Source organism: Sus scrofa, chromosome 16 (genome assembly GCF_000003025.6).
Source record: "Sus scrofa isolate TJ Tabasco breed Duroc chromosome 16, Sscrofa11.1, whole genome shotgun sequence".
NCBI classification, from domain to species: domain Eukaryota; kingdom Metazoa; phylum Chordata; class Mammalia; order Artiodactyla; family Suidae; genus Sus; species Sus scrofa.
In genome coordinates, this window is record NC_010458.4 from 35,871,143 (window position 1) to 35,899,092 (window position 27,950).

The 27,950-nt window shown below is 41.6% G+C and overlaps 1 protein-coding gene across 3 annotated transcripts in view; it reads left to right on the forward strand.

The window, feature by feature from the left end:
• The window catches only part of MAP3K1 (mitogen-activated protein kinase kinase kinase 1), a 74,797-nt gene continuing 48,005 nt past the window's right edge, over positions 1,159-27,950 (forward strand). For 2 of the 3 annotated variants that reach the window (XM_003133973.5, XM_013984792.2), the window contains exon 1: positions 1,159-1,669. In XM_003133973.5, coding sequence (XP_003134021.1) covers positions 1,188-1,669 — 482 coding nt within the window. In that variant the 5' untranslated portion in view covers positions 1,159-1,187. Of the gene's footprint in view, positions 1,670-2,236; positions 2,759-27,950 lie in introns of those variants that run through there. The other variant, XM_013984793.2, reaches the window with a different exon arrangement.

Below are 27,950 nucleotides of genomic sequence, written 5' to 3' on the forward strand. Positions count from 1 at the left end.
TGCTGGAGGAAAAAACGCGACGCAGAAGCCCGAAGCTCGAAAATCATTAACATGTAAATGGTGCCTTTTCCATTCCAAAGCACCTTATCTCCAGACGCCCCGGGGGACTGGAAGGGTTCGGAACGCCAAGTTAGGCAGCTCCGGCACTGCAGGGGTGGGGGCGGAGGGAACCCGGACGGTGGCCAGACCCTGCCGGGAAGAGAGACGTGCAGCTAGAGGCATAGGATTCGGGGAGGGCCAGAACCTGGCGGAGGACAATTATCGAGCACTTCCTGGTTCCTTCCCCAAACGTGTTTTAAGTGGTCCAATGTATATGTATCGCTGCCTTTCCCAAAGACAGTCGAGGAAAATCAAGATCTATAGAGATTCCCCTTGCTCCCTCTCGCCGCTCTCTGCCTCTCTCTAGCCCCGGGCAGGGGTAGGGCATAAGAAGGGTTTACTAAATCGGTGATTTCAGGTTATGAACAAGCTATTCCAGGAAACTTTTGTTTTATTCTTAGCACGAGTTGGGGGGAGGGAGGCAAAACATGAGGAAAGCTTAAAAAAAAAAAAAAGATTTTTCTGGTCCGCGGCACCACGTCTACTGAACGTTGGCTTTCTTTCACTTTGCAGTGGCCGACTGCCCTGGGTGCCACCTGCGCGAAGGGGGGCGGGGGTGGGGTTGGTACGCGCCGGAGTTCTCCAACTCCCACTGTAACGGACAGTGCGAATGACAGATTGCAAAGCCTCCTGCATGCTTCCCCTGCAACGCACCACACAACGAAGTTCGAACTGCAACATTCGATGGGCGAGCACGGGCCGAGACTGCTGCAGAGAGGAAACGGCGTTCCGCCGCCGAGGCTCCTCCTCTCTCCGGTGCAGCCCGGGACTACCTGGAGGCGCAGCGGGTGAGGCGCGCAAACCACAGCGCGCCCCCGACGCAGCCACCTCCAAGCCCACCTCGCTAGCCCGCGCGCGGAGCGCACAGTCAGCGCCCTCCACCTGCACCCCGTCGTCCCACCCGCCGCGCCAAACCCCGCGCGCCCGCCTGTGGGTGCAGGCCAGGCGCCCGAAGGGCCGTGCTCACGCAGTTGGCGCAGGCTGCCCTACGCTGGAGGCGCAGCGCCAACCGGTCCGCCCGCCCCCTGCACTCTCCCCGCCCCCTCCCTCCCTCGCAGGGGCCGAGCGAATGTAGCCCGCGAGAGAAAATGGCGGCGGCGGCGGGGAATCGCGCCTCGTCCTCGGGATTCCCGGGCGCCGGGGCGGCGAGCCCCGAAGCGGGCGGCGGCGGAGGGGCCCTCAAGGCCGGCAGCGCGCCCGCGGCAGCCGCGGGGCTGCTGCGGGAGGCGGGCAGCGGGGGCCGCGAGCGGGCAGACTGGAGGCGGCGGCAACTGCGCAAAGTGCGGAGTGTGGAGCTGGACCAGCTGCCGGAGCCGCCGCTTTTCCTCGCCGCCTCTCCGCCGTCCTCCTCCACTTCCCCGTCGCCAGAGCCGGCGGACGCTCCTGCGAGTGGGAGTAGTTTCCAGCCTGTGGCGGTACCACCGCCCCACGGAGCCGGGAGCCGAGGCGGCGCCCATCCTGCAGAGCCGGCGGCCGCCCCAGACAGCGGCGCCCCGAGCACCGCGGGGGCCGAGCCCGGGGAGAAGCGGATGCCCGCCGCAGAGCCACCTTCTACTGCGGCCCCTGTCGGGTGAGCTGCGGGGCCGGGAGCGTGGCGGGGACTAGGGAGGCGGTCGGTCGAGGGCAATGAATGAACCCTGGGCACCGCGAACGGCGCCGCGGGGCTCCGAGCAGCTCGGCTGCGCGCCGCTCGCCGGGACCCGAGCCCTCGGGCACCCACTTTGACCCCTACAGCATCGGGTGGCGTCTCAGACCTGGCCTGGGGGACCGGTTGGGGGCCCGGGGCGGGGACCTGCCGGAGAGTTTGTTATTGTTTGCAGACATGTGACAGTCGTGCGAGCCCTGCTGCGGGGACCGCTTGAGATAAGGTGCGGGGGGCCCAGGATGGCTTTGTGGGGCTCCCGGAATAGGGACTCTCAGAGGAGCCCCGGCGCGGGACCCTGGCGCTGTCCTCCCGGCGGGCAGCAGTACGGCGGCGGCGACCCGGGACCGGAGTCCACGGGGCGGGGGGAGCGCTGCGGGTGAGGCCCGAGCCCAAGGGCGGGTGGTGGTCAAAAAAGGGGCGGCGTAGATGGGGAGCCTTGCCTGAGGCCGGGAAGGGGGGGCAGAGGGCGGCGGAGAAAGCGGCGGGCGTCACCGCAGCCGTGACAGGCGGAGCCCCTGCTCAGGTACCGGGACCGGGCGGGGACGAAGGCGGCGCGCCCGGAGCGCGGCCGCAGAGACTCCGTGGTGGACGGCTCTGTAACGCCTGTCAAAGCGGTGCAGACCTACCGGCTGCAAACTCGCGGGGGCTTGCGGTCTTTTAGGACGTGAAGTTTTCAAATTTAGTCCCCCAAGGGGCTCCTTAGTGTCTTTGGGAATGCGGACTGCACTGCTAAGACTTAAGTGACTTCTGTTTGGAGTTTGAATTCGGCCTTTGAAGTTTGCATTTGGCGGAGGGGTGTAAGAGCCAGAACCGGATGTGTCAGCCATTCAGTTTCAAAGCGGTGGTGACTGCTCCCCGCAGCCTCTCCGGCGTGGTTGGAGACCACGGCGCGGGTGCGGTGCTTCCTGCTCCGTGCAGCTGCGCAGGTCGCCCGCCGGCTGCCGGATTCCAGTGGACGCAGTGCGGTGGGCTCCTGCTCTGATAGTCCTGTACCTGTGCCGTTTATGGATTATGGTATGTGTAAGGTAATTCAGACCAAGGGCTCCTGGCCTGACCCTTTTGTGGCAACTGGGAATTTTTATATTTAAAGAAATTCTTTTAAGTGTGACAGCCATAATCCTTGGTTCTTGTTGTTGTTGTTATTTTAAATCTGCATAGTTTATGCAGAGCACAGGCTTATGGGGTATTTTGAGATGCTGGAAATGTTTTCATGATAGTCACTCGTTGCCTTACAGAGTTTCCTGACCTTTATTCCGAGTATTTTAAAGACTGCCTTATGTTTGTTTCGCTTGTGAAACGAATTTGACAGTAGAAATCGTTGGTTTGGGTTAATTGTCTAATGTGATTGACAGTTTTGGGGGCAAGTTGATTATTTGTTTAAAACCACAGTTCGTTGATTACTTGGAAGTTGCCCCTTTCCCTCTCCTCTACCCCTCTCCGCTCGCGCGCACCACACACACACACACCCCCCACCCCCACCCCCCCACACCCTTAAAATGTGGTCAGCACTGTGCCAGGGCAGTATTGAGAGGAAAGGAGATTTGTGACTGTAATAGTTTTCTCTGGGCACTTGTACATGTAACTTAGTGTTAGAAGAATTAGATTCCTCCACAGTTTATGAGCTCCTATACATTGGATTAAAACTTGACTAGAGCAATTCTTTGTTGGCGATTGTTACTACAAATTGGTTCCAGAAAAAATTATTAAGACTCAAAGTTGAGAAATTAATTTTGTCTATTCTCATGAGGCCAGTTTTTTTGGAGGTGGTAAATAATTTAGCAAGTGTTAGCATTCTAGTCATCTTAATGAGCTTTGAATATAGGAAAAGAGGAACCACTGTAAAATTAATGTATACATGTTGTATAGTGGAGGCAGATAGAATTATAAGACTGAGTAATCCATGCTTGATTTTTGCATTTTTATAGCCTAGGTTTTCACCCCCTTTTTAAGGGTGGATTATAATTGAATACTATATGAAATAATGGGCTAATCAGGAAAGCCAGTTTTTTTTTAAATGTATTTCATTAGCCAGAATGCTGTTCCTTCATCCCAAATATAATATCTAAACATTTCATTTATTGGAAGATGTCGATTCCCTCTCTTTTTCAAATAATGATTTTTTTTCCAATTTCTTTGTCAATGGAATTGAAATTCATTTGAATCTATTGGTATACACACTTTGGTTATAAGCAGCTGAATGTCACACTTTACTTTTTTGACAATAGTTACATTCATACTTTCGGGAGAAAAATCTAATACTGAGTTTTTTTGAAATATTTTTATGTTTCAGTGGTATGGATCTGGAGACCCCTTCTGTTTAAAGATCTGTTGCATTTTTAAAAGAAAATTCTGTTTTAAAATTTTATAATTTCCTTCAGTTTTGGTCTTTGAATGTAGACATTGAAATTGTAGAAAATGCATTTTTGTAGTATAAGGCATATAAATATTACCCATTAAAAATAGAAGATCTTAGGGCCATCCCTCTTTCTTTAGAGTAATAACTGAAATCAGTGAAAGTTTTTTGCCTGTAAGTGGCGCCCAAGGGTTTTGGGATTTTTCCTTATATTACAGAATTAGGGGCTTTTTCTTCCTATATGCTGCCTTTGAAGAGAAATTACAGCGTTACTCTCCATTGAACAGGCTGTTGTGAGTTTGGTAGATATAATTACTCTATCCTATTTTTGTAACTTAAGAAAACCTAACTATCAATTTGCTGGCCCATGAAAGAACAAGATATGCTGTACTTGTTAATGTTAGTTTTTGTTTAAACTAAAGCTATTTCACTAGCTGCTTTTATATCCTCATACAGTCCTTAGCTTTTACCTCCTTTTAGAAGCTGCTAGACTAAAAATATAATTTAGTGACTTTTTACTAAAGGAGGTATAGGAATGTTATACCCAAAATAAGTTTTTGAGTTGGTAAGTTTATAAAATAGTAGAGATAGTTGCATAAGTTAGTCTTATATAAATTTGTAAGTTTTGTAGTTCTGAATTGTCTTCAAGTTCTATTTTAAATCAGGTAGGAAAATTAATGCATTCTTCAAAGATTAACCTTATTAAATATAATTCTGAAAGAGAAATATCAGAGCTAGAATTGTTGCCAACTTTTGTTTTCTTTTCATATCTGATTTTGGCAAGAGTGACTGGTTAACCAACATTCCTTAATGTATTATTTCCAATACACTATAATAACTCCATTTTGTTAGATACAAAAAAACAGGAAGTAGCTCTGTTCATTGATATTCTTTCACATCTCCTATAGCTCCTCAAGCATATGTTGCATGTTTTAGAAATGGTCACTGAGTTATTGCCATGAAGATTTCAAAATATAGAATGAAAGGAGTGTTCTTTGCTTTCAGCAAGAATAAAAGAACCAGCTACAGCTTGCCTAGGCTGTCTGCTGATCAGCCCTTGACAGTTGCTGTGAGCATTCCAGAAGAAATGATGGGGTGGCAAGGCAGTTAATGGGGAATGGATTCCCCTGAGGAAAAATATAGGGCATTCAGAAGTGCTCTGAGTTAGAAGGCACAACTTTTGCATTTTGTACCACATTTTCTTGGCTTGAGGGCCGTTTCTCTGTGAAAAAGGCAATAGAAGAACGTGGCATGGAAAAGTAATAGTCTCCAGAGACTGCTTAAACGCTGCAGTGTATTGCATTTCTAACCTTGAAATGCCTTGATAGATCAGATATATCAAGTATATTCCTTAGACTTGGTTGTTTTCCTCAGTCTTGGCCTTTTTTAATAGTCTAAGTCAAAAATTAGAGCTACTTTTAAATGTGAATGGGTAAAAGACTAAAGTTAGGAAATGTGCAGTATTAGGAATCAACCCAAGTTGTTATTAAGAAATGATCTAAGAACATTTTTAAACATGGAAGAAATAATCAGGAACAGAATGAAAGTAAATAGTTCATTGCAAAGCAATGAGATGAGCCAGATGTTCTTATTGCAAGAATACAAGCTGTGGCTAAAACATGTTCATTAAGCGTATAGATAGGTTTAGATACCTTTTATATAGTCACCTTTCTTGCCTTCTGTGTATCAGGCAAGTTATTTATATAATCTCATTCATTCATCATCACTGCAGCCTTCCAGTGCATTGTAGTATCTGTTTTCAAGAGGTGGAAACTCATGTGCAATTCTAAAGCCCCATGATCACACAACTAGAAGACAGGCTAGGATTCGAACCCAAGTTAGGTCACTCCATAGTCCATTTCTTTCCACTACTCTCTACTGCCTTCATTTTCTTTTTCAAATTAATAATAAGATTAATAATTTGGGAGGAAGTTGTTCTGCAAGAGTCAGTAAGATTGATAAGTCTCTATCCGGTGCCATTCCCAATACATTTGTCTCCGGGTGTGTGTATAATGTATAGCTTTCTGTAACCTGGCCTTTACATGTTATACAAGTATCTGTGCTTAGATCACCTGGTCATGTTAGGCAAGGAAAATAAATGATTTATAGTTAGATCATCTCATTATGTTAGGCAAGGAGAATAAATGATTAGTGTTGAATGTTTCTTAGGTTTCTTGATTTGTGCTGTTTTCATCATAAGTGGAAGGAAATAAGTTGAAGTAATATCACACATTCATCTTAATCTCACACATGGAAAAAAAAAAAAAAAAAAACCTGTTCCAGTATAGCTGGACCTATCCCTTTGTTACTGTTTTAGATTTCATTCATCCAACATTTATGAACCTCTGCAAGGTGAAGGTCTGGGTGGTGGAGAAAAATGTCATTGTACAGCCTCTGTTTCTCTTGACAGATTATAGTATGAACATGTTTCACAATACCATATTAAGTGTCATAAGAGAGATGGGAACGGAGAAGGGCACCCAGATTAAAAATTAGTGCTCTGAACCTCACCCACAGTATTTCACACTGTGCTCCTGCAGTGAAATCAGTAATACATCCCTAACTTTCTGAGGAATTAATTGACCTTCCAGGTTAGTAGTTAAGGGTGGTGGCTTTGTCCTGCTTTCTGCTTGTACATTTGCTCCGCTAGTTTTTGCTCTTTCCCTTTGGGCGCTTTCCCTTTTCTTAGGACATATATTGCTATAGCTTTTCCATTTCCACAGGAATGGAAAAAGGAATTTAGATATAGATTAGTTTCAGACTGTTTCTGCCTGTGCTCTTAAGAGGAATATATATGGAGCTACAAGTTCAAATGTGCGTGTTTTGTTTTGTTTTGTTTTTTCTTTCTTAAAAGAGGAAAGTAGGGAGTTCTCTGGTGACTCTGTGGGTAAAGGATCTGGCGTTGTCACTGCTTTGGCTTGGGTCTCAGCTCTGGCGTGGATTGGATCCCTGGCCTGGGAACTTCCACATGCCATGGACGTGGCAAAAAAAAAAGGAAGGAAGGAAAGAAAAAGGAAAGAAGGAAAGAAAGAAAATTAAAATGGCGTATGGAAGCAGGAAACTCAGTATCTGTCAATGCTGGCTTTAAAATTAAGTTTTTATTGTTAGTAACAGCAATGGTGCTAGTTAAGAAACCAACATTGGGAAATGTAAAATATGCTGTAGGGTATAAGATAAGATTTCTTTGTCTTCGTTTACTCTGTGGCATATCGTGGTTGGTTTAGGTATGTTTGGTGTGGGAAAGAGTTCTGCACTGTTAGTGATTGAGTCCTTTGAAATACTAGTCTGGTTAGTTAGATTTAATAGATTGAGATATTGTAGAGTGCCAAAAACTATTAAGTTCTTAAGAACCATCAAGCGTGTATTTCTGAAAGAACAGTCTGTCACCTGGGAATTAATAATGAGGCCATCAGACCTCTTGAAGACTGGAGGAAGTGCCTGGAGCTTACACAGTGCTGTAGTTAGTATGTTAACTAAGTTTATCACATGTAAGCATGATAATGAGGCGTGTGTATGGAGTGAGGAAAGGGTAGATTCTGGGCAGTGGGTCAAGGTTGTACTCTCGACAGAAGACATGATCATTACCTTTCTTTATTGCCTAAATAATCATTTAACTGATAGAGCATCAAACAATCTCCGAACTGATCTTAGAGCGTTCTGAATATGAATTAGCAATTGCTGACAGACAAGCAACTCTGTTTTAAGTCTTTATGTCGTTGCTCAGCACCTGGACTATTTTCTGGCACCATGAATTTTCTGGTGCACAGGAGTGTTAGGATGAATTGATTTTCCCAAAGTGATTATTTTAAAATAACTGTAACACTAACTCATGACTTACTGTGATGTGATTTTAATCATGATCTAGCTTAAGGCAAGTTTTGAAGGCAGGAACTATTTTTTATGAGCTTTTGTGCATTGCTTGGCATTTTATAGCAGTAGTTGGTATTTAGCAAGCAGTAGTTAATAATATCAACCAATTTTAGGTTACAAGAACGTAGCAATAATTAGTTTGCTAACTAACTCTATTACAAAGCCGTGTATAAATTGTCAAATATTGAGAAAATTGAGTTTCTGGTATTTGAGTGTCTAGTTATTTGGGCTGATGGGTATGCCCTCCTGATTTTCTTCTTAACCCCAACCACCCTTCCTTGAGGCTCTTTAATATCCTCTTGACCATTAGTATTAGAACATCCTCAGGTCTAGGCCTTCTGCCATTCCCTCTTATCCACCTCCACCTGAGTCTCATTAATACATTTAGATCAATTATTGGCCCTTCACAAGTGGTTGCAGAGTTTACTTTCCTAGCCATGACCTCTCCTATACATCCGTACTCGGATATCTAAAACCAAATTTAGGATTTTCCCTACACCTTGTCCTATAAATACCCTCCCTGCTCATGAAATAGCAGAACCAGAACCCAGGAGTTATCTTTGACAACTCCTAGACTTCCGTTCATCATCAGATGCTGGTGATTTGATCTGGTATCATATCCCTGACCCATGCTTCAGTGATCTTGTTTGGACTAACATAGTAGCCTCCTGACTCACTCCCTTTCTCCCTTCCAGTCTATTCTTCATGTTATGTGGCGAGAGCGATCATTTTAAAATGTAAATCTGATAATTAAAATTTTCATTCAGAAAAGTAAATTGAATTTTTAAACTTTCAAATGATTTCCATTTGGATAAAAACTTCAGAATCTGCAACATGCCCCACGAGTTCATGCCTGGTTTGCCCCTGCCTGCCTCCCCAGGCCCATCTCATCACACTCATTCTTGTTCTCTGCAGGATTCCCTCAGCCTCAGCACACCATCTCTTGTCATAGGGCCTTTGCATGCACTCTATGCTTCCTCTGTTGGAAGTGCTTTCCCCAGTCCTGTGCCAACTCCTCAGTGTTCGGATCTTAGCTCACTGATGCTTCCTCAGGGGAGCCTTCCTTCCTTGATCTCCCAGACTGGCTTTGTAGCAGGGTGATCCTACTGCCAGTGTTGTCATTCCACATGTGTTCTCTCATCTGGTGAATGGCTGTCTTCCCTATAAGACTGTAAGACCTAAGTGGGCAGAGCCTTGGCTGGGAGGGACCCAACATCTAGCAAAATGCCTGGCATAGAGTAGACACTTGGTAAATATTTGTTGAATGAATGGATGAGGGTAATAGTGACAAGGCAAGTTCAACTTAATGGATCATCTCTTCTTCCCCTTTGGTCAGATGTAGAAGCTAGCTGAGAAGGGGTTAAAATGGCAAAGCCTAGATGATTGGTGTTTCCAAATTGTCAGCTTGTGATAGATTCATTGAGAAGCATCTGGACCATTAGACACATCAAGTACTTCAGGTGAAGTAGGGTAGGATAGCTTGATGTGGTACAAGGGAAATAGCTATACTGCATGATAACACATTGTTGGAAAAAGTGTTTTCTATGTGTGTGTAGTTCTTACTAGGGAGTTGAGGGGGTGTGTGTGTATATGTATGAATAAACCTACACATGGTGTTGTGCATTAATATAATCATTCCTTTTTCCAAGTTCTCATAATGTTATCTAAACTTAGGATATGATTTTTAGGATCTTTGTCCCAGTAACCCTACTTCATTCAAAATGTATTAATTCGTTATTGATAATCATTCAGTTTGGGATAAATAGTTCACATTTGCATTAAAGAAGAGGTTTGCTAGACAAGTACTCCATGAGTTTTCAGGAGCCAAGAACCCACGTAACAGAAAACGTTTTAAAGTTTACTGACGGTAATTAACCCTGGCCGCCTCTCTTATCTAGAACATGGTTTAGCACTAAGAAGTAAGGGGAAAATGCTCTGAGCTGCCAGAGGACCTGTAACAAAATCTGCACTTTGAAGTTCTTTGATTTTACACTTAGAATAGTTCCAAGGGCATTTGCTCGGGATTTGCTGACATTTATGTAAATTATTATTCCTGCAGTCTTGTCCATTTGGTGCCCTTAACATGCAGCAATTAAAAGCAGCCAATTAGAAGAGCCAGCACTGTCAGCAAGAGTCAGGTTCCCTGAAGGCAGTGTATGGGCGGAGACCTGGCAGAGGAGGAGAGATAAGGGAGGAGAAAGGGAGAGAGGAGACATTGGAACATTGCAGTTGGGGGCCACCTGGTGTTGGAACGTTAAGTTCCACATATGTGGGTAGGCCCTGAGATTATAAATTTATTAAATCACAGCACTTTCAAACATTCCTTTTTGGGCATCGGTTTCCTTATTTGTAAAATGAGAATGATCAAGATGATATGATTGTTTTTGTTTTTATCATGATGACAACTGTGTCTTGTTATTATAAGGGGTCTCCTTATTACAAGGTTGTCTTGTTTCCATCTATTCAAGGAACTAAGTTAGAAAGGTTGTAGTAAGAGTTCCCATTGTGGCTCAGTGGTTAACGAATCCGACTAGGGACCATGAGTTTTCAGGTTCGATCACTGGCCTTGCTCAGTGGGTTAAGGATCCGGCATTGCCGTGAGCTATGGTGTGGGTCACAGACTCGGCTCAGATCCCCCGTGGCTGTGGCCATGGCGAAGGCTGGCAGGTACGGCTCTGATTACACCCCTAGCCTGGGAACCTCCATATGCCGAGAGAGCGGCCCTAGAAAAGGCAGAAACACACACACACACACACACACACCAAAGAAATCTTGTGATACATTAAGGAAGATTTCCATCTATAATAGTCATAGAAAGTATTTTGATACTCAAAGCGGTAAACATCTAAATTATCTGGAAGAGGTGGTCCTGTAGCCTTGATCATGCTGAATAAATGAAGTGTTCTTCAGAATTACATAAAATTGGATGCTGCTCATTACAGATGTCTTGTGGTTGACTGTGTGGGAAAACCTTTTTGCTTTATTTGTTGGCCTGAGTCATTTTATACCCTGTAATTTAAAAAAAAATGCTTAAGAGTTAAACACTACCAACAATGTATATGTACTGCCCTTTCTCCTAGCTAGACTGTGAGGAGTCAGGCAGTAGGTGCCAGCCTTGCAACACTGCCCAAGTTATTTAATTATTGCAAGGTTTTTCGTTTAATAAGATGGCTACTTGCAAAAAGATTCTTGATGTTTACTTGCTCTAAGATGTGAAGTGTTTTGAGACAGACATTTCACTTTTCTTTTTTCTCTTTGAACATAATTGTCTGCACCTGTTATTTATTGCCTTGATTTCTATTGGTATTCTTAAATTCTTCCTGGGTAATAAACTATTTTTATTGAGCCTTGGATTTTAAAAAAGACGTGACCTATTAATGTAGATATTAATATTCATGGAAAAGTTTTAGTGCCTTAACCTAAAGTTATTTTATCATTTAACAAAAAGGACGCTACTGTGTAGACTGCTATACTGTTTGCTTTTGTCCTGAATAGTATTTTGTTATCTTAATGATGAATGTAGGGCCAATGTTTTTTTAATCGTAAAAAGTAATTTTTAATCACTTCTACAAACAACGAGATCATTTGATCTTGCAACAAAACTAAGTCAGCAGGCCAGCCACAAATTCAGCAGTGTTTATGTATTTCAAAAAAAAAAAAAAAAAAAAACAAAGACTGCACGCCCTCAGAACATGGGTAAGAAAATGAAAACAGCTGAGCTTCTTTCAGTTGTAGAAATAATAGGTAGACCCCCTTCCTTCAGCAAACTATATTCTTTAAAAAAAAAAAAAAAACAACAACAATATGATAAGGGTTCTCCAGTTAAATAGCTCTTTCTAATCTACACTTTTATTCTTAAAATATTCTGCAGGCAATTTTGTTTTCTTCTTTATTTGTATTCCCTGCTTATAGCATTGCTGGTTCATAGTTTTCATCACAATATTTTATCATTGAATTCCCATTTAATACAAAGCCACATGACTGCTGAAAAGGTCTACAATAATTTAAGTGTCCCTAAGCACACCATTTCTCTGACTACATGCATTTTTTTATTCCCTAACTTTTTTTTTTAATTGTTATTTCCCCAATACAGTTGTTTTTTTCTACTGTACAGCATGGTGACCCAGTTACACATACATGTACACATTCTATTTTCTCACATTATCATGCTCCATCATAAGTGACTAGACATAGTTCCCAGTGTAGAGCCATCATTTTCATGACTGCATACTATTCCATCATTTGGCTATATCGACCAGTTTCCTATTTTTAGACATTTATATTGTTTCATATTTGCTGTTATTAAGCTGCAGTGGCTATCACTGTATGCATTTGATTTTGTAAAGTAAATATTTAGAAATGAAATTACTGAGTCAGAGTGTGCATACATATAGCCAAATCGTGTAAAACGCTGTGCCTGTTTACGCTTATCTCACAGTATGTAAGAGTGCCCATTGCCCCACATTCTTACTGACAGATATTTTTGCTAATGTAGTGGATGATAGTTTCTTACTTTAATTTGCATTTCTTTGCTTTTTAACATTATAGTAAACTTGTATTTATTAACAATGTCCTGCTTCCTTTTGTGTATTTCCTTTCACATATGAGACAGTTGTTTATTTTTTCTTATTGATTTTTAAGCATCCATTGTATATTAGGATATTCTATTTATTGGAATTGTTTTCCTCTACTTCAAGTGTGTTATAGCTTTTGAATTTTGATTATAGAATTTTTCCATAAAGAAACGTTAAACATTCCTCAAAATTTCAGTTCTTTCATTATTTCATGTTTAGATCTTACAGAACGGCCTTCTAGAGAGGCAGTGCTGTGTAATGGTTAGGAGTTGAGATGCCTGAGTTCTAGCCAGAGTTTCACCACTATCAAGTAGTGTACCTGGGAAGTTGTGTTACTTCTTTGTGCTTCAGTTTCCTCTACTGTAAAATGAAGATACTGCTTCAGAGTTGTTATGAGGACAAAGTAGTTGTATAGTTCTTAATACAGTGCTTGGTGCGTGGTGCATGGTGAACACTATAATTGATGTTATTATTACCTATTTTGCAAGCTTACCTATTTTTTTCTAATACGGTTTTTATAGGTTTTTTTAAAAAATTTTAATTTCTGATCTATCTGAAGTTGAAGACATAGGGCCCTTAGTTTATTACAAATAATTGGCTAGGTGTCCCAGCACTGTTTACTGATTAAAAGTATCCCCTTATCACATCCTAAATTTTCAATTATTTTGAGGTTTCCAAATACATTTATTTTCTTTATTTCAGATTTTATTCTTGCACCAAGGGCCTATACTCCTAAATAACCACATTTCAAGCTTTGTACAAAGATCCTGAAAGAATGTCATTGACAAGAGAGAAAAGGATATATCAGAAGACTGTTAGCTGTATCTTTGCTGAATCGTTCTTATTGTATTTTGGTGCCTAAAATGTCTTGGCTTCAATGTGGAACCCTACCTCCAACTACCTCTGGGAGCATTTCTCCAGGCGGTACAGCTCTGCCAGGCACTGCAGCTGGCATGTGTTCATATTGAACCCCTGACCTCCCCAACCTCTCCATCCTCCCCTTCAGATCTCCTGGTCCTTCAGGGTGCCATTGGTAAGCCGACCAGCATTTCCCTCATTGCTGTGCTCTTACTCCTCTGGCTTTCTCACTCTGCCTTGAAATCCACTCCTACGGCTGCTAACCCAGGGTAGGGCCTCTGTCACCTCGTCACAATTCTTGGAAAGCTTCTTCCTAACCAGCCTCTGGCTTTTGGATGTGTCCCGCTCAGTCTTTTCTCCATTTCCAGTTAGAGTGAGGTTTCTACAGTGTGAGTCAATCTTGACACTTCTATCCATGAAACCTTTTCTTCATTCTCAGAATAAATCTAGACTCCTTAATGTAGTTCAGAAGCTCCTGGTATAATTGGCTCTGCTCCCCTCTCAGCTCCCCATTTGTTCCATAACACCCTGCTCCAGTCATTCAGTGCCATGGTCACATTTTTTTGTTTTTCCATCTTGCCCTCCTTTTCTCTCAGTGTGCTAAATGTTGTTTCTTCTCTCTGAAATACTCATTTTGTCTCTGCTGTGAGATTCTTTTAATGTTTTTATTTCCTTTGCAATAAAGAATTATTGGTATTTTACTAAATATAAGTGTGACTATTTGCAGAAGTCAGTACTATATTGCGAATTCTGCTGAACTCTTCTTTTTGGTTTTTTCCTCTGTCATTGCGTATGCAGTATGTCTTAGTGAACAAGTGTTTATGAAAACTTCTTTTTAAATTATACATTAATGTAAAGTGAATCATATTTTCCTATTACTTTGTGTTAAAATTTCAGAGTTACATTCTCAGGAAAATATTTTCATGCCTAAGCAGTGTACAGTTGGCCCTCATACCTGCTGTTGCAGAACTTGTGGTACTGAGAGCCAACTGTTACCCAGTTTTATAGTGTAAGGGCTGGAGCATCTGCAGATTTGGTGTCCGCAGGGGTCTCTGAAACCAGTGTCTCGTGACTACCCAAGGATGACTCTATTGCTGCCATGCAGAATAATCCAAGACTGTCTCAAGTCAGAGAATAAACATGCTCAAACGTTTTAAGCACAGATCTTGATTGTGGCCTGGGTACATCCATCACAGGGTTTACATCAGCTGCCTGACCTCTACCAGCAAGGTGCTGGGGAGCTGATGGGTTGTAGGAAAATAAGCAATGTTTTCAGAGGTGGTCATTCCACATTTTTTTGTCTGGTCTATGTGTGTGCTCTTTCTAGAAAAACCAAAGTGCAGAGTAGTCAACATGCCAGGGTGAATGCCCATTGTCAGTGCTGTCATCACGCCCGACACGAGTAGGGTCATGTCTTCAAGAACACTCTTGGAATGACTGCTGTGAGCCAGGTACAGAGGTGCTGGGGACCCAGCAGCAGGGAAGCCCATGAAGGAGTTTAAGAAGCTAACAGACTACCTGATGATAAGGGTGGTGCTGGCCTCAGTCAGCTGAGAATGGGAGACCATAGGGAGAGTTTTCTGGGAAATGGAAGGTCCACCAAGTCCTGAAGAACACGGAGGAGTTAAACAGGGGAAATGGACTTGGAGGGAGGTTTTGTGGCCTGAGGGTGGGGGCAGGGATCTGTGGGGGATACCCACAGGCCTGGAAGTCCACCGTAGGGTTGTGTGCTGATCTGGAGGACTGTGAGTGTAGTCCAGGTAGCTCTGTGTGGGTGGAGAGCAGGGCGCAGACTGGATGCAGCAGCCAAGCTAGGAATGAGAGTCCTGACCCTGGCCAGAAAACCATGCAGAAGTCTCTGGCTCCCTATTGCTCCCACTGCGCAGTCCTTAGATTGCTATGCTTGGGACAAAATAAAGGGCCTTTGTAGTTTAACAGGTAGCTACAGTGCTCTAGGAAGTGGGTCAGGAGGCCCAAAGGAGGAGTTATATCAGAGCTGGTCCAAGACAGTCTGAGGCCACAGTCTGGAAGCTGTGGCTCTTTGCATTACAAACAGCTGTAGTTTCAGAGGCTCACACATTGGGAAATGTTCTCAGGCAATTGAATTCCATCCACCGTGGTCCTAAATGTGGTTTTGGAACTGCACAATTACATTTCAGAGGAGCACAGGGTAGTGGTGAGAAAGCTAGACCTGAGGAGTCAGACCCTCTTAGTCACTTACTATCACTGCCCGCTGAGGAAGTCATTTAACTTCTCTGAACCTCAGATTTCTCATCTTGAAAATGAGGTGATTGGTGGTGATTAGACAAGATAATGAAGCGTGATTTCTTAACCCAGAAAAGCACCCAGTAGAAATGAACTATTATTGCAAGTAGCAGTGAAGATTCACTTCTTAAACCTTTGACTGTACAAATGAGGGTGAAGTAAAGAGACTCATGGTTACCTTACTAGTTACCTGAGCAGTGGCAGTTTGTATAGATTATACATCATCTTGAGAGCAGTGTATCTTTATTATTTTGAAGTTATTTATGAGAATAATGAAAAATACAGTTTTCAAAATTATGTGATGTGAGAGAAAGCATGTCATCAGTAGGATGTAAATCAGGGTTCTTACTGCTTTTTGAGAACCTAAGGCTGGTCTCCTGGGTCTCTCTGTGAAAAGAAGAGGCTGGCTTACATAGTCTTTTGTTTCCCTTCAAGCTCTAGCAATTAAATCCCCAAAATTTACTTTAAGCCTATAACTATGCTGAGAGAACAGTATTTTGAAAATGGAGAAAATAAATTAGTGCAAGATTGTTGGCATGCTTGGATTTAGCTAAGCTTAAGAGAGTAGTTTTGGAAATAACTCTAATTTTTGGTATCTTTACTGCTGTTAAAAGCTGTCTTTTTTCCCTTCAACTTTATATTAGGAAGGAACATTCCCTAGGGATAACTTCTAATAAGCAAAGCAATCCTTTGACTTTTTCCTATGTTTATAAAGACTCTTTTTACAAACATACATATGTATACTAGTTTTTTTTTTTTAATAAAACTTTTAAAAATGCATTGCTCAGAGTTCCCTTCATGGCTCAGCGGTTAACGAACCCAACTAGGATCCATGAGGGTGCAGATTTGATCCCTAGCCTTGCTCAGTGGGTTAAGGATCTGGTGTTGCCGTGAGCTGTGGTATAGGTTGCAGATGCAGCTTGGATCTGGCATTGCTGCAGTTGTAAAGTGGGCCAGCAGCTGTAGTGCTGATTTGACCCCCAGCATGGGCACTGTCATATGACACAGGTACAGCACTAAAAAGCAAAAAAAAAAAATTTTTTTCCTAATTTTGAAAATTTATATTTCCATTTTGGAGGTTCTTTTCTCATAATTTATATAGATTTGGCAATTACTGGGAAGTATGAATTTCACTAGGAATTTTTTTCTTTGTAATCTAGTATTTTGGGGTTCAAGTTCTAGAAATTGTGGAATAGAATTTTACTGGTATAATCATTGTGGTTACATCATTTTGAAGCATGTTTACACTAACTTCTCTTGCTCGTTACTATTCTTCACATATAGAACCAAAGCTGCTCATAATTCATTGCTGAGCACACGGACATCCAATAGTAATTACTGTTTGTCTTAGATTCCTGGTAGTGAAGAATTCATGACCTTTCCTGCCTCCGTCAGAACCTGCGCAGCTCCCTAGTTCTGATTGTTGTGATCGGTTATTCCAGTATTTGGGAGCACTTACTGCATACTGCCAGCACCTGATTTCCAGACGAGGCTGTGATGAGAAATAGCGCAAAGTCCTTTTGAGTCTTGGTTGCCTTAACATCGTTCTTCCAACCTGTTGTGCCTCTTCCAGCCCGTTGTGGCTGGCTTTCGGTTTTGTCATCAATAAATAAGGCAGCTAGACATCATTTGCACAATGCAAGCTGAAATCATCCTACAGTTTTATAGATGGATAGTAGAACATTCCCTCCACTGCAAGAAGTTCAGAATTATGTTGTATAATACAATGCTTTATTCTTATTGAAGTTTCACCAAAATATTGAATATATTTTAATTCTTATTGAAGTTTCACCAAAATATTGAATATATTTTAATTACTAAAAATAGTAGAAATTTCTTTTTGAAGTAGAGAATATGGTTGGCCATGCCCTGAGCCAAGATGAAATTTTTTCTGAATTCTGTCTCTTTTACTTATCCCCCCATCCTCCAGCACTACACATGCCGCCTCCCCCCATCTCCAACACACACGTCTTGCTAAAGTACTCTTTTCACCATGCTGACAAGTTGTACTGGGACTTGCCATTACACGGTCTTCAGTAAGCAACTTACACTGAATTCTGTGCTATAGCAAGGTTGCTTTAGTACCAGTGTACTCACCTTTTCCCTGTATTTCTCTGTTCTTTATTAAAAATCAGTCTCATTTTATAAATTATTTATTGAACATTGATGGGGTTTGCTTTTGTGTCGAATCTGCTTTACCCTTTAGGTTACCTATACCATACTTTTACTCCTAAGCTGACTTCTTGTCCTCATCCTTTTGGGTTACCCCTGCCCCGGTGTATCATTTCGTGTGAATGTAGAGCACATGGGCTGCATTTTATTTTATTTTTGTCTTTTTGCTATTTCTTTGGGCTGCTCCAGTGGCACATGGAGGTTCCCAGGCTAGGGGTCCAATCGGAGCTGTAGCCACTGACCTACACCAGAGCCACAGCAACTCGGGATCCGAGCCGCGTCTGCAACCTACACCACAGCTCATGGCAACGCCGGATCGTCAACCCACTGAGCAAGGGCAGGGACCGAACCCGCAACCTCATGGTTCCTAGTCGGATTCGTTAACCACTGCGCCACGTCGGGAATTCCCGGGCTGCATTGTATATTGCCAAAGCCAGACAGGTTTAAAATCTGGCACAAAAGTTAGCCCAAAGACATAGAAAATTGCATGCTATCAATTACTGATTTTTTTTTTTTAGATACCTAATCTAGGATTAATTTTTTTCAGTATACCATGGAGATTGCCTACCTTAAAAACATTGATTATACACTCTTAAGTTTTTTTTTTTTTTTTTTTTTTAGGGCCACACCCATGGCATATGAAGGTTCCCAGGCTAGGGGTCTAATTGGAGCTGTTGCTGCTGGCCTATGCCAGAGCCACAGCAATGCCAGATCAGAGCCACGTCTGAGACCTACACCACAGCTCACGGCAACGCCGGATCCTTAACCCACTGAGCGAGGCCAGGGATTGAACCTGCAACCTCATGGATACTAGTCTGTTTCGTTTCCGCTGAGCCATGACAGGAACTCCTATGCTTAAGTTTTGTAAAAAGTTTCTCCCTAGGGAATAATATATTTAAAACATTGATTCATTCTTTACCATATGCCTAGGCAGCCACCCATGTCAAATCTTTTTAAATACAATATTTTTTCTTCTTTCCATAAACCATTCTGGTGCTGGTGGCCAGAATCAATCTCTAGGTAGCTGCAACCTAAACAGTCTTCCTCCAAGACACTTAGATTCTGAGAGAGGAGGATGGACCATAAAAGACCTAGGCCTAAATTATTTTTAACCCCTGATTTGTGACAATGTTTTTCCTAGTTGTTCATTTTATAGTTGAGGTTTAATCCCACTAACTACCAGGTGGGCCTTTAGACTGTCATTTCAGAACATTGGTAGCATGTTAACGTCTAGACTTACTAAATGATATTTAGAATCATTGATCATTTGTTTCTCTTAGAACTTTAAATATTTTTTAAAAAATGCTTTTGAACACTCTGGTCTGTTTCACAGTATCTATGATTGCTTATATAGGACTAATAAAAAAATTAGAAACAATTCCATGAGAATTCTTTGACCTCTCAAGAGTCAAGTAGGGCTACTTGAAGATGAGATGATGCAGATAATACTTTAAAAACCAAAATTAGGAGTTCATGCTGTCATGCAATGGGATCAGTGGCATCTTGGGAGCGTTGGGATGCAGGATCGATCCCCAGCGGAGCACAGCAGGTTAAGGCTCCTGTGTTTCCACAGCTGCAGCTTAGGTCACAGCTTCAGCTCGGAGCTGATTCCTGGCCTGGGAATTCCATATGCTGTGGGGCGGCCAAAAGAAAAAAATAAAATAAAAACCAAAATTATTCTGATACAAAACTTTAGTTTTCTTTACTGTTTTAGTTAAAATGAAAAGCCTACTCAAATTACAGTTGAAATTCAAGAGTTCCAAACGGACACATCTGATTCCTTCGTTCCCCATTTCAACTATTGGATAAGAAATGGCCAGGTATCTTTAGTTGAAAGGTATTTAATCTGCTCTTCCAACCTCTTACTATAGTAGAGTAGGTGTTAGCACAGGCTCAAGCCCTTCAGGCCCGTCCTAGTATAGTTATACCACCTCTGCAGGACACTGATGTCACTTATATGTGGAATCTAAAATATGACACAAATCAACATACCTACGATACAAAAACAGGCTTAGACGTAGAGAGCAGACTTGTGGTTGCTGGGGCAGAAGGGATGTAGGGATTGGGATTTGGGGGTTAATAGATGCAACCTATTATACACAGGATGGATAAATAACAAGCTCCTACTGTATAGCACAAGGAACTATAGTCAGTATCCTGTGATAAACCATGATGGAAAAGAATGTGAAAAAGAAAATATGTATGTATGTATAACTGAGTCACTTTGCTGTACAGCAGAAATTAATACAACATTGTAAAATCAACTATATGTCAATAAATTTTTTTTTGAAGTCCAGTGGTGGAGCCTTAACCCTTCACAGAGTGCCTATAGACTGTCTTATCCTCGTCCACAGGACATAGGCATCATTTTCGTTTTAAAGCTGCTGGGAATACCTCAGAAAAGTTAGGGGGCCTCCCCAGCCAAGTGAAATAGTAAGAGGCAGAGTGGAATCTGCTGACCCTCCGCTCTCTATACACACACACACTCCCTCCTCTGGGGCTTCTCCTAGGCTCACACCCCGTGTCCTAGGACATGCTCTGAGGTATTTGCCTTGGGTACTTCATGCATTTAAAATTTTATTTCTTTACAACTAAACGTAGCTTCTAGAGCTCTTTATAAATGGGTCATGAACAAAAATAGCTAGTTTTCATTTCCAGTGGTTGTAAATTAAAGCTCAGTTTAGACTTCAGCATTTTTTTATTGGTGTGTTTTGATTGTCAGTTGTGCTGTTAACTACTTTGAGTAAAGATACTAATTTCTAAGGCCACCATCCAATATAGAGTTATGCCTAAATGAACTTCATTTATGCTCTCATTGATGTTTGTTCTCCACCAGTAATAGAAGTGAAGGAATACCTGCCTCTTTAGTATGGGATCTTTATTTTGTCTTCAGCAGGCATCTTCTATAATTAAAAGAGCTTAGTGTCTTTGAGAGAATTCATTAATCTCCCTGACCCTCTGCCTCCCCAACAAACAAAGGAGATTATCTTTAACTATAGAAAGGTCATTCAGGTAAAACTGAAATCTCCCTTAAGACATGGTAAATATCTTTGCCCTTAACTGTCTCTAATATTCCATTACTTTGTTTTCTTAAGTAGTAATAGAAATGTGTTTGCTGTCCCAGAAATCTTACATATGTGCTGCTTATAGAAACTTACACTATGATCCCAAACTCAGTATTTTTTACCAACATACCATGTGTATATACTACTCTGCTAGGAACTGAGTACCCCAGAGCTGGGGAGGTAACAGTATAATTGAGTTCTTGTGTTCTCTAGGTCGTTATTGATTACTCAAAGCTAGTTTCTTGAGAAGCTCTTGGAGAAAACTAAGTAGTTGTAGGCTCTACCTGGATTTGACAGTATTCATGTTTACACTGGATATGAAACAACTTCATGAATGTTGGCTATTGACTTTCCTTTTGGGGTGCAAATGATGTAGGCAATGAAGAAAAACAGATGAAAGAAAAGCTGTTGTGGAGCTCCTGTTGTGGCTCAGTGGTAATGAACCCAGCTAGTATCCATGAGGACGTAGGTTTGATCCCTGGCCTCACTCACTGGATTAAGGATCTGCTGTTGCCATGAGCTGTAGTGTAGTTTGCAGATGCAGGTCGCATCCTGCGTTGCTATGGCTCTGGCGAGGCGGCAGCTTTAAGAAAGCCCTCTTAATAAAAATGTGTGTTGACATCCCCTCTAGAAAATCAAGACTGAAATCGAGTGATTCATTGTCAGACCCCCAAAAATGATTTTATTATGTGTATTGTATTTATATATAGCGTTTAAGAATACAACTTGTGGAAAGTAAAATATGTTGAATTTTATTTTATTACACTGATAGTAACTCCACCTCTGGGATTGAAGTTTGATGGCTTCTCACAGTGTTTCCCTCTAATGATACCTTTGTTCAGTTCAGTCTTGGATTGCTCAGAATCTCTCACAATTGCTAAAGGTTGAGGAATGAATGGGGACTTCCTGTGGGCAATGTTAATTCCTTGATAGGTAGGCCCAGACCCATAGCTATATCTTTGAAAGGATAATGGGGAATTCTAGCTCAGATTCCCCCCTCCGAGGAGTGCCAGGATTTCCTGGAAGGGAGCAGAGAAGAACCTGCAGGGCAGCTGATCTGCGAGAGCAGAGGAGAGGATTTTATCCAAGAAGAAAATAAGTAGTCAGCAGTAGCAGTGCCACTGGGTGGGATGCAGGGGTGGCAGCAACTGTGTCAGGATCAGTGGTTTAGTGGAATAATGGGTGTTGGAGCCACAGAGCTTCCTTAAGGGATGAGGAAGGGCAGTGAGGAAGCACAGGCTTCCCTTGAGAAGCTGAAGGAGGACAGAGGGGGAGATAGGCAGAAAAGCCTAAGGATTTGCAAAGACAGGGAAACATTTTGGGGTTGGTTTGGTAGGGTTTTGTTTTAAAGAAAGAAGAGGGGAGATTTGCTTATAGGCTAAAAAGATGGAGCAAAGAGAGGAGATTTGTTGTTAAAGTAGCGGGTGTGCTTTTCTGGAACACTGGTGTTTCTCAAGGGGGCTTGGAGGGCGCTTGACTGCAAAGTGAATAGGAAGCCAGTCCGTAATTAAAAGTTTGCCAAAGTTATAAAATAGGTTGGTAGGAGTTTTCTCTGGGTTTAAATTGTTATTGCTCATGGTGTAACAAAACATTCACCCACCCAACGAATTCATTAAGAATTGGCTACATGCAAGGCACTAGGAATACAGCAGTGATGAAACAGACAAAAATCCATGCTCTTGTAGAGATTATGTTCTCACAAAAAACATGGTCATAAGTGTTTTTAGAGCTGATTTCATGGTTTCTACTTGCATGGGTTTTTTTTTTTTGTTTTTTGTTTTTTCAAGTTTTGTGGATGACATGAACACTAAAGTGACCTTCCTGGCCTCAAGTGTTCAGAGGACTGCTGTCTGTCCAAGCCGTCCAGGTGGCTTTTGCATCTCTCTACCATCTTCCTAATTGTTGCATGTAGTTACTACATAGAAATACTGTCTAGGTCCCATTTTAACTTGGGCAGCATGTGTACCTGACTGGTAGCCAGTCAGATTCTGATGTCAACACCAAAGGTGTGTGTGGGAAGTGATCCAAGAGTACTTCCTTGGTAATAATAAAATGTCAAAGTTTTAAAATGATTTCTTGGAAGTTCTCATCATAGCTCAGTGGTTACCGAACCCAAGTAGTATCCATGAAGACACAGGTTCGATCCCTGATCTTGCTCAGAGGGTTAAGGCTCTGGCATTGCCATGAGCTGTGGTGAAGGTCGCAGACGAGGCTCAGATCCCATGTTGCTGTGCCTGTGGTGTAGGCTGGCAGCTGTAGCTCCGATTCGACCCCTAGCCTGGGAACCTCCGTATGCCACGCGTGTGGCCCTAAAAAAGAATTTTTTTTAATTAAAAAAAATAAATAAATAAAATAAAACTACTTTTTAGAAAAGTAATTTAGGACATATTTTGAAATATCTCTGAAAATTTGTTTATTATCTTGCATAACTCAGACTTTCTTGGATGGAAAGTGGTAGACATATGGCTAATAATTGGCACTTACGCAGTTTATCTTTGCTTGTGGTAGAGGGTGACTTATTATTTATATGTAACTAGTCGATGTGCCATTGATAAATTATGTACCCTAAACAATCTTCCGAAGTTTTGTTATATATTATATGTGTGAACATCAGGTTGTAAAAAAAGATGGATATATATGTTTATATATAATTGAATCACTTTGCCGTGAACTTGAATCTAAAACACGTTGTAAAGCAACTATGCTCCAATTTAAAAAATTAAAAAGATAAAAATAAAGATTTTTAAAATTTTTTTTAAAAATTGTGGTGGGAAAGTTGTCGAGAACAGCTCCTTTAGCTTAGTGGTGACCATCCACGCAGCAAACATCCAAGTGAAGAGAAAGGATCCAGGCATGTGCTCTGTAGCCTCCCATCTTGGAATGCTTACTCGGAACACTAAACAGCGCTGATTCAGGTCCCTATGCCTTAATTCATTTGAAGTTTATGTTTCAGTCATATCTGTGTTTTTAACACACAACTATCATTGCACCCCTCTCCCAAATCTTGGAATAAAATTGACACTCTATAAGTAGATGCTCTATTTTTTCATGCTTATGCTGTGGTTGCAAATGCATTCTGCCAGCTGCATCACCCCAAACGAGGAGACTCCAGCTTTGAGGAGTCTGGATTTAGAGTTCTCCTGCTGTCCCTTCCCTGGGACACCCCATTCATTGACCCCCTCAGCCAGTTCCCTTCCTTCCATTCAGGTTGCTTCTTAATAGGATATAGTCTTATGGTTTCTGCCTCTTCCATCCCAGGCAAAAAATCTCATGGGGTCTTCTTTGAGACTTTTTCTTGCAACTGCTAACTACAGGAAAATCACTAGCCATTAACAAAAGAGAGACATAAGTTCCAAAGTTATGAGAATGTTTTTTCCACTGAAATATATGTGTCTAGGCTCATGGTTTTTGGCTTCTTTTACTGGCCATCTCTTAATGTTTTTACTGGGGATGAAATATGGCACTCTTGCTACAAGTGGTATTCCCAGCTCTTCTGCAGTGCCCTTAAAACTAGTGGTGGGGACTTGGTTTACACAGAGACCTCAGTGAAGTTGATTTACATCTCAGAGGTCTTTCTGGCCTGGAGACTCATACTGGAAAGGTGTTGCTTCCTCACAGCCTGCTGTAGACAGGGTCTTGCCCTCAAGTAAAACACATCCTGAGCAGAAAGATCCGTCTGTTCCTTTGTTCAGCACATATTTATTCATTATCTGCCATATGCCAAGCTTTATGCTAGGGCAGGGAACATACAATTAAGACTCATTTCTGCCCTCAAGGATCTCACAGTCAAATGTTGGCAACAGATAAATAAGAAGCCATTATAACAGAGTGCTGTTTGCTGAGTTGGGACAGAAGAAGGACCCCACCCCCAGCTGCTCCTGCCACACACACACTGAGTTAGAGGGGCTTTGTCCTGTGAGGGAGGCTGAAGGAAACTTCTGGGATAGGTTTTCCAAGGAAAGGGAAACTTAGAACTTGAGTGATTAGGTGGAACTACATGGTATTGAGACCAAGAGATCTATCTAAGGAAAACTAGACAAATTTTATTTTTTGCTTCTTCTGTATACTAAACTCACATTTTATTAATTGCCAGCTTTGTTTCTGTTTTTCAGTTGAAAGTTTGAGATTGAGCCAGAATGCTAATGCATTTAGTCAGTTATTTGGTTAAAAAGAATTTCACATGCATGCTTATTTAAAGTTACTGAAAAAAAAAGAAGAGTTGCTGTCATGTTTTAAAACAAAACTAAAACAATAATACAATTTATATATTGCAAGTTAGTTCTTTGCCACATTTGCATTCAGATTATGCTTTTATAGTTGAATTCATTAGGATTAGAAAAATGTTAGGGTGAAACTGTCTTTTGAAGCATTATCATGCTAAATTATAAGTCACAACCTGCCAGTTTAAAATAAATGCAATTATTTGGTTCTTCTAAATTGTAGCTTTTGCTACAGTGGAAAAAAAAAATGGCATATTTATGAACACCTACAGATTCCACTGAAATGAGAACACATTATTTAGATAGACTGAAGGTAATGATTCAGGCTATATTTGGGACAGGCTATCAGAATTAATGTGCCTTCTCTTCTTTCAAGTGATTAGTGAGCAGATGACATCTTTGATGGTAATAGTTGCCTAAGTTACATTTTTAAGGAAAGAGTGCCACCTACTGAATGAAGTCTTTTTTTTTCTTCCTTCCCATTCTATTCCTAGAATGTTCTGTCACTTTGTATCACTTTCTCCAACTGTGTGCTATAGTTAATTCCCATTGGTAATTTATGCCAGACAGTGGAGTTAGAGTCACACCTGATCCCATCTCCAGTAGATAGGCTAGGGTGGCTAGTATTCTTAGAGGGACTTTGTGTCTCCAAAGACAGTCATGGAAGCAAAACCTAAACATAAGCATGAATCAGCGCTTTGCAAGTTTCAAAACCTTCCCCTGGAAGTTCCCTTGTGGTGCAGCAGGTTCAGGATCCAGTGCTGTCACTGTAGCCCCTTGGGTCGCTGCCATGGCCCAGGTCTGATCCATGGCCTGGGGAACTTCCACATGCGTGGGTGCAGCCAAAACAAAACAAAACAAAACACCTCCTCATTTTTTAAATGTATTCACTGGCTGAGGTTTTTGTTTGTTTTGTCTTGAGATGAGTATATGGACATTCAGTGAATAGGAATGGTGAGCAAATGGTTGGAAAGAAATTTTTCTAACAAATAATTAAAGGGAATTAAGGAACATATGACACTGGTCAAAAGCTACTGGGGAGACCTCAGTCTCCTAGAGGATATTAGTACAGAGATTGTTTGATCACAACTTGGCCATAGGTCACTTGAGGAGATTCCTGAGGTCAAGCTGCAAATCCAAATACCTACTTCAGAGTAAACCCTGTGGTACCTTTTGGTAGACTTTATTTGGGAATTTTCACATGGCTGCTATTTGTAGTTTATTAGCACATTTGTGGCTTAATACATTGATAGGCATCGATTGTCTCTAGCTTTTTCCCTTGCTCATAGGACTGTGTAAGTAGAGAGTGATTTTTTTTTTTTTAAAGGAGGTGAACTGTATGCTAAAGTGATTTACATTTGCTGTTGTAGACAGATGAGAAAGGATTCTCACATTTTAAAACTGGAAGTCACTGGATTATAGATGTACAAAGAATATTTTATGCAAAGAGACTATTGGGAGGTACTCTGCAGATTTAGTAATTAGAGTTTGTGGATCCCGTTGAGCTTTGTATTTTTGACATTATGTTTCTCTTGTGGGACTGTAGCTTTTACGTAGAAGCATTAATAAAAAAATAATAATGTTCATTCTGGATGGCCCTGAAATACCATCTTGTGGTCTGATCTTAGTTGGTAAATTCTTAAACTCTAGAAAGGTTACAGCTGGTTAATGACTAGTTACGACTGGGCTCTGAATCTCCAGACTCCCTAATCCTATTATCTTTCTTTGGTTCCATAAAGCCTCCCACAAGTATTTATTCAGTAGCACTTTTTTTTTTTTTTTTTTTTTTTGGCCACACCTGCGGCATGTGGAAGTTTGTGGGCCAGGAATGGAACCTGCACAACAGCAGCAGCCCAAGCAGCTGTGGTGACAGCACTAGATCCCTAACCCGCTGTGACAAGAGAACTCCCAGCACATGTTTATTTTTAAGGAAATATTTCAACCATACAGAAAAACACAGAGGGAAAATATTAGAGAATAGTCTAGTGAACAGCATAAAACCTTTGCATGTGTTTAACAAATGTTAATATTTTACCATAGTTGCTGCAGTTGGGTGTGTGTGCACTTTAAACAAATGAATATTAAAGGCATAGTTGGAGCCACCTCTTTCTTCTTACCTCTGTCTTTGCACCCCAGAGTCAATGAGTAGCCTTGATGAGCAGCCAGTCTTCACATTCCAGATGTCTCTAGTCAACATTGTTACCTCCTTGAAACTAGAAACAGTAGTTGTATTTTGCTATTTTCATCTGTTTTTTCAACTAACATGATGTTAAAAGAAAGTATGAAGAACATAGACTAAAAGGAGCAGAGACCTGGTTTTGAAACTCAGAATTCCCACTCGCTATGGGTCCTTAGGCAGGTTCCTTAATCTTTCTGCAAGAGTTTCTTTGCCTGCCCAACAGAGACAGTGTGTCTTACCTTGTAGGCTTTTGTGAAACTTGGAACTACTTGTATGGATGGCACCTAGCGTAGTACCCAGTACAGAGGAGGCTTCATAAAGAGTAGCAGCAGCAGGAGTTCTCATTGTGGCTCAGCAGAAACGAATCTGACTAGCATTCTTGAGGACACAGGCTTGATCCCTGGCCCCAACTCCATGGGTATAGTAAAGACTACTGAATAGTACACTTTAAATGGGTGAATTGTATGGTCTGTGAATTATATCCCAATAAAGTTGTTTCCTATACCACCACTAGAATACTTTTCTTGTGAAAGACAAAAAAAAAAAAAAAAAAAAAAAAACTTGAGAACTAATTTACACTGTAGAAAAGCTGCCAAAGGTTAAGAATTTACAGATAAATTTACCATAAAATGCTGAATAAGAAAACGTGA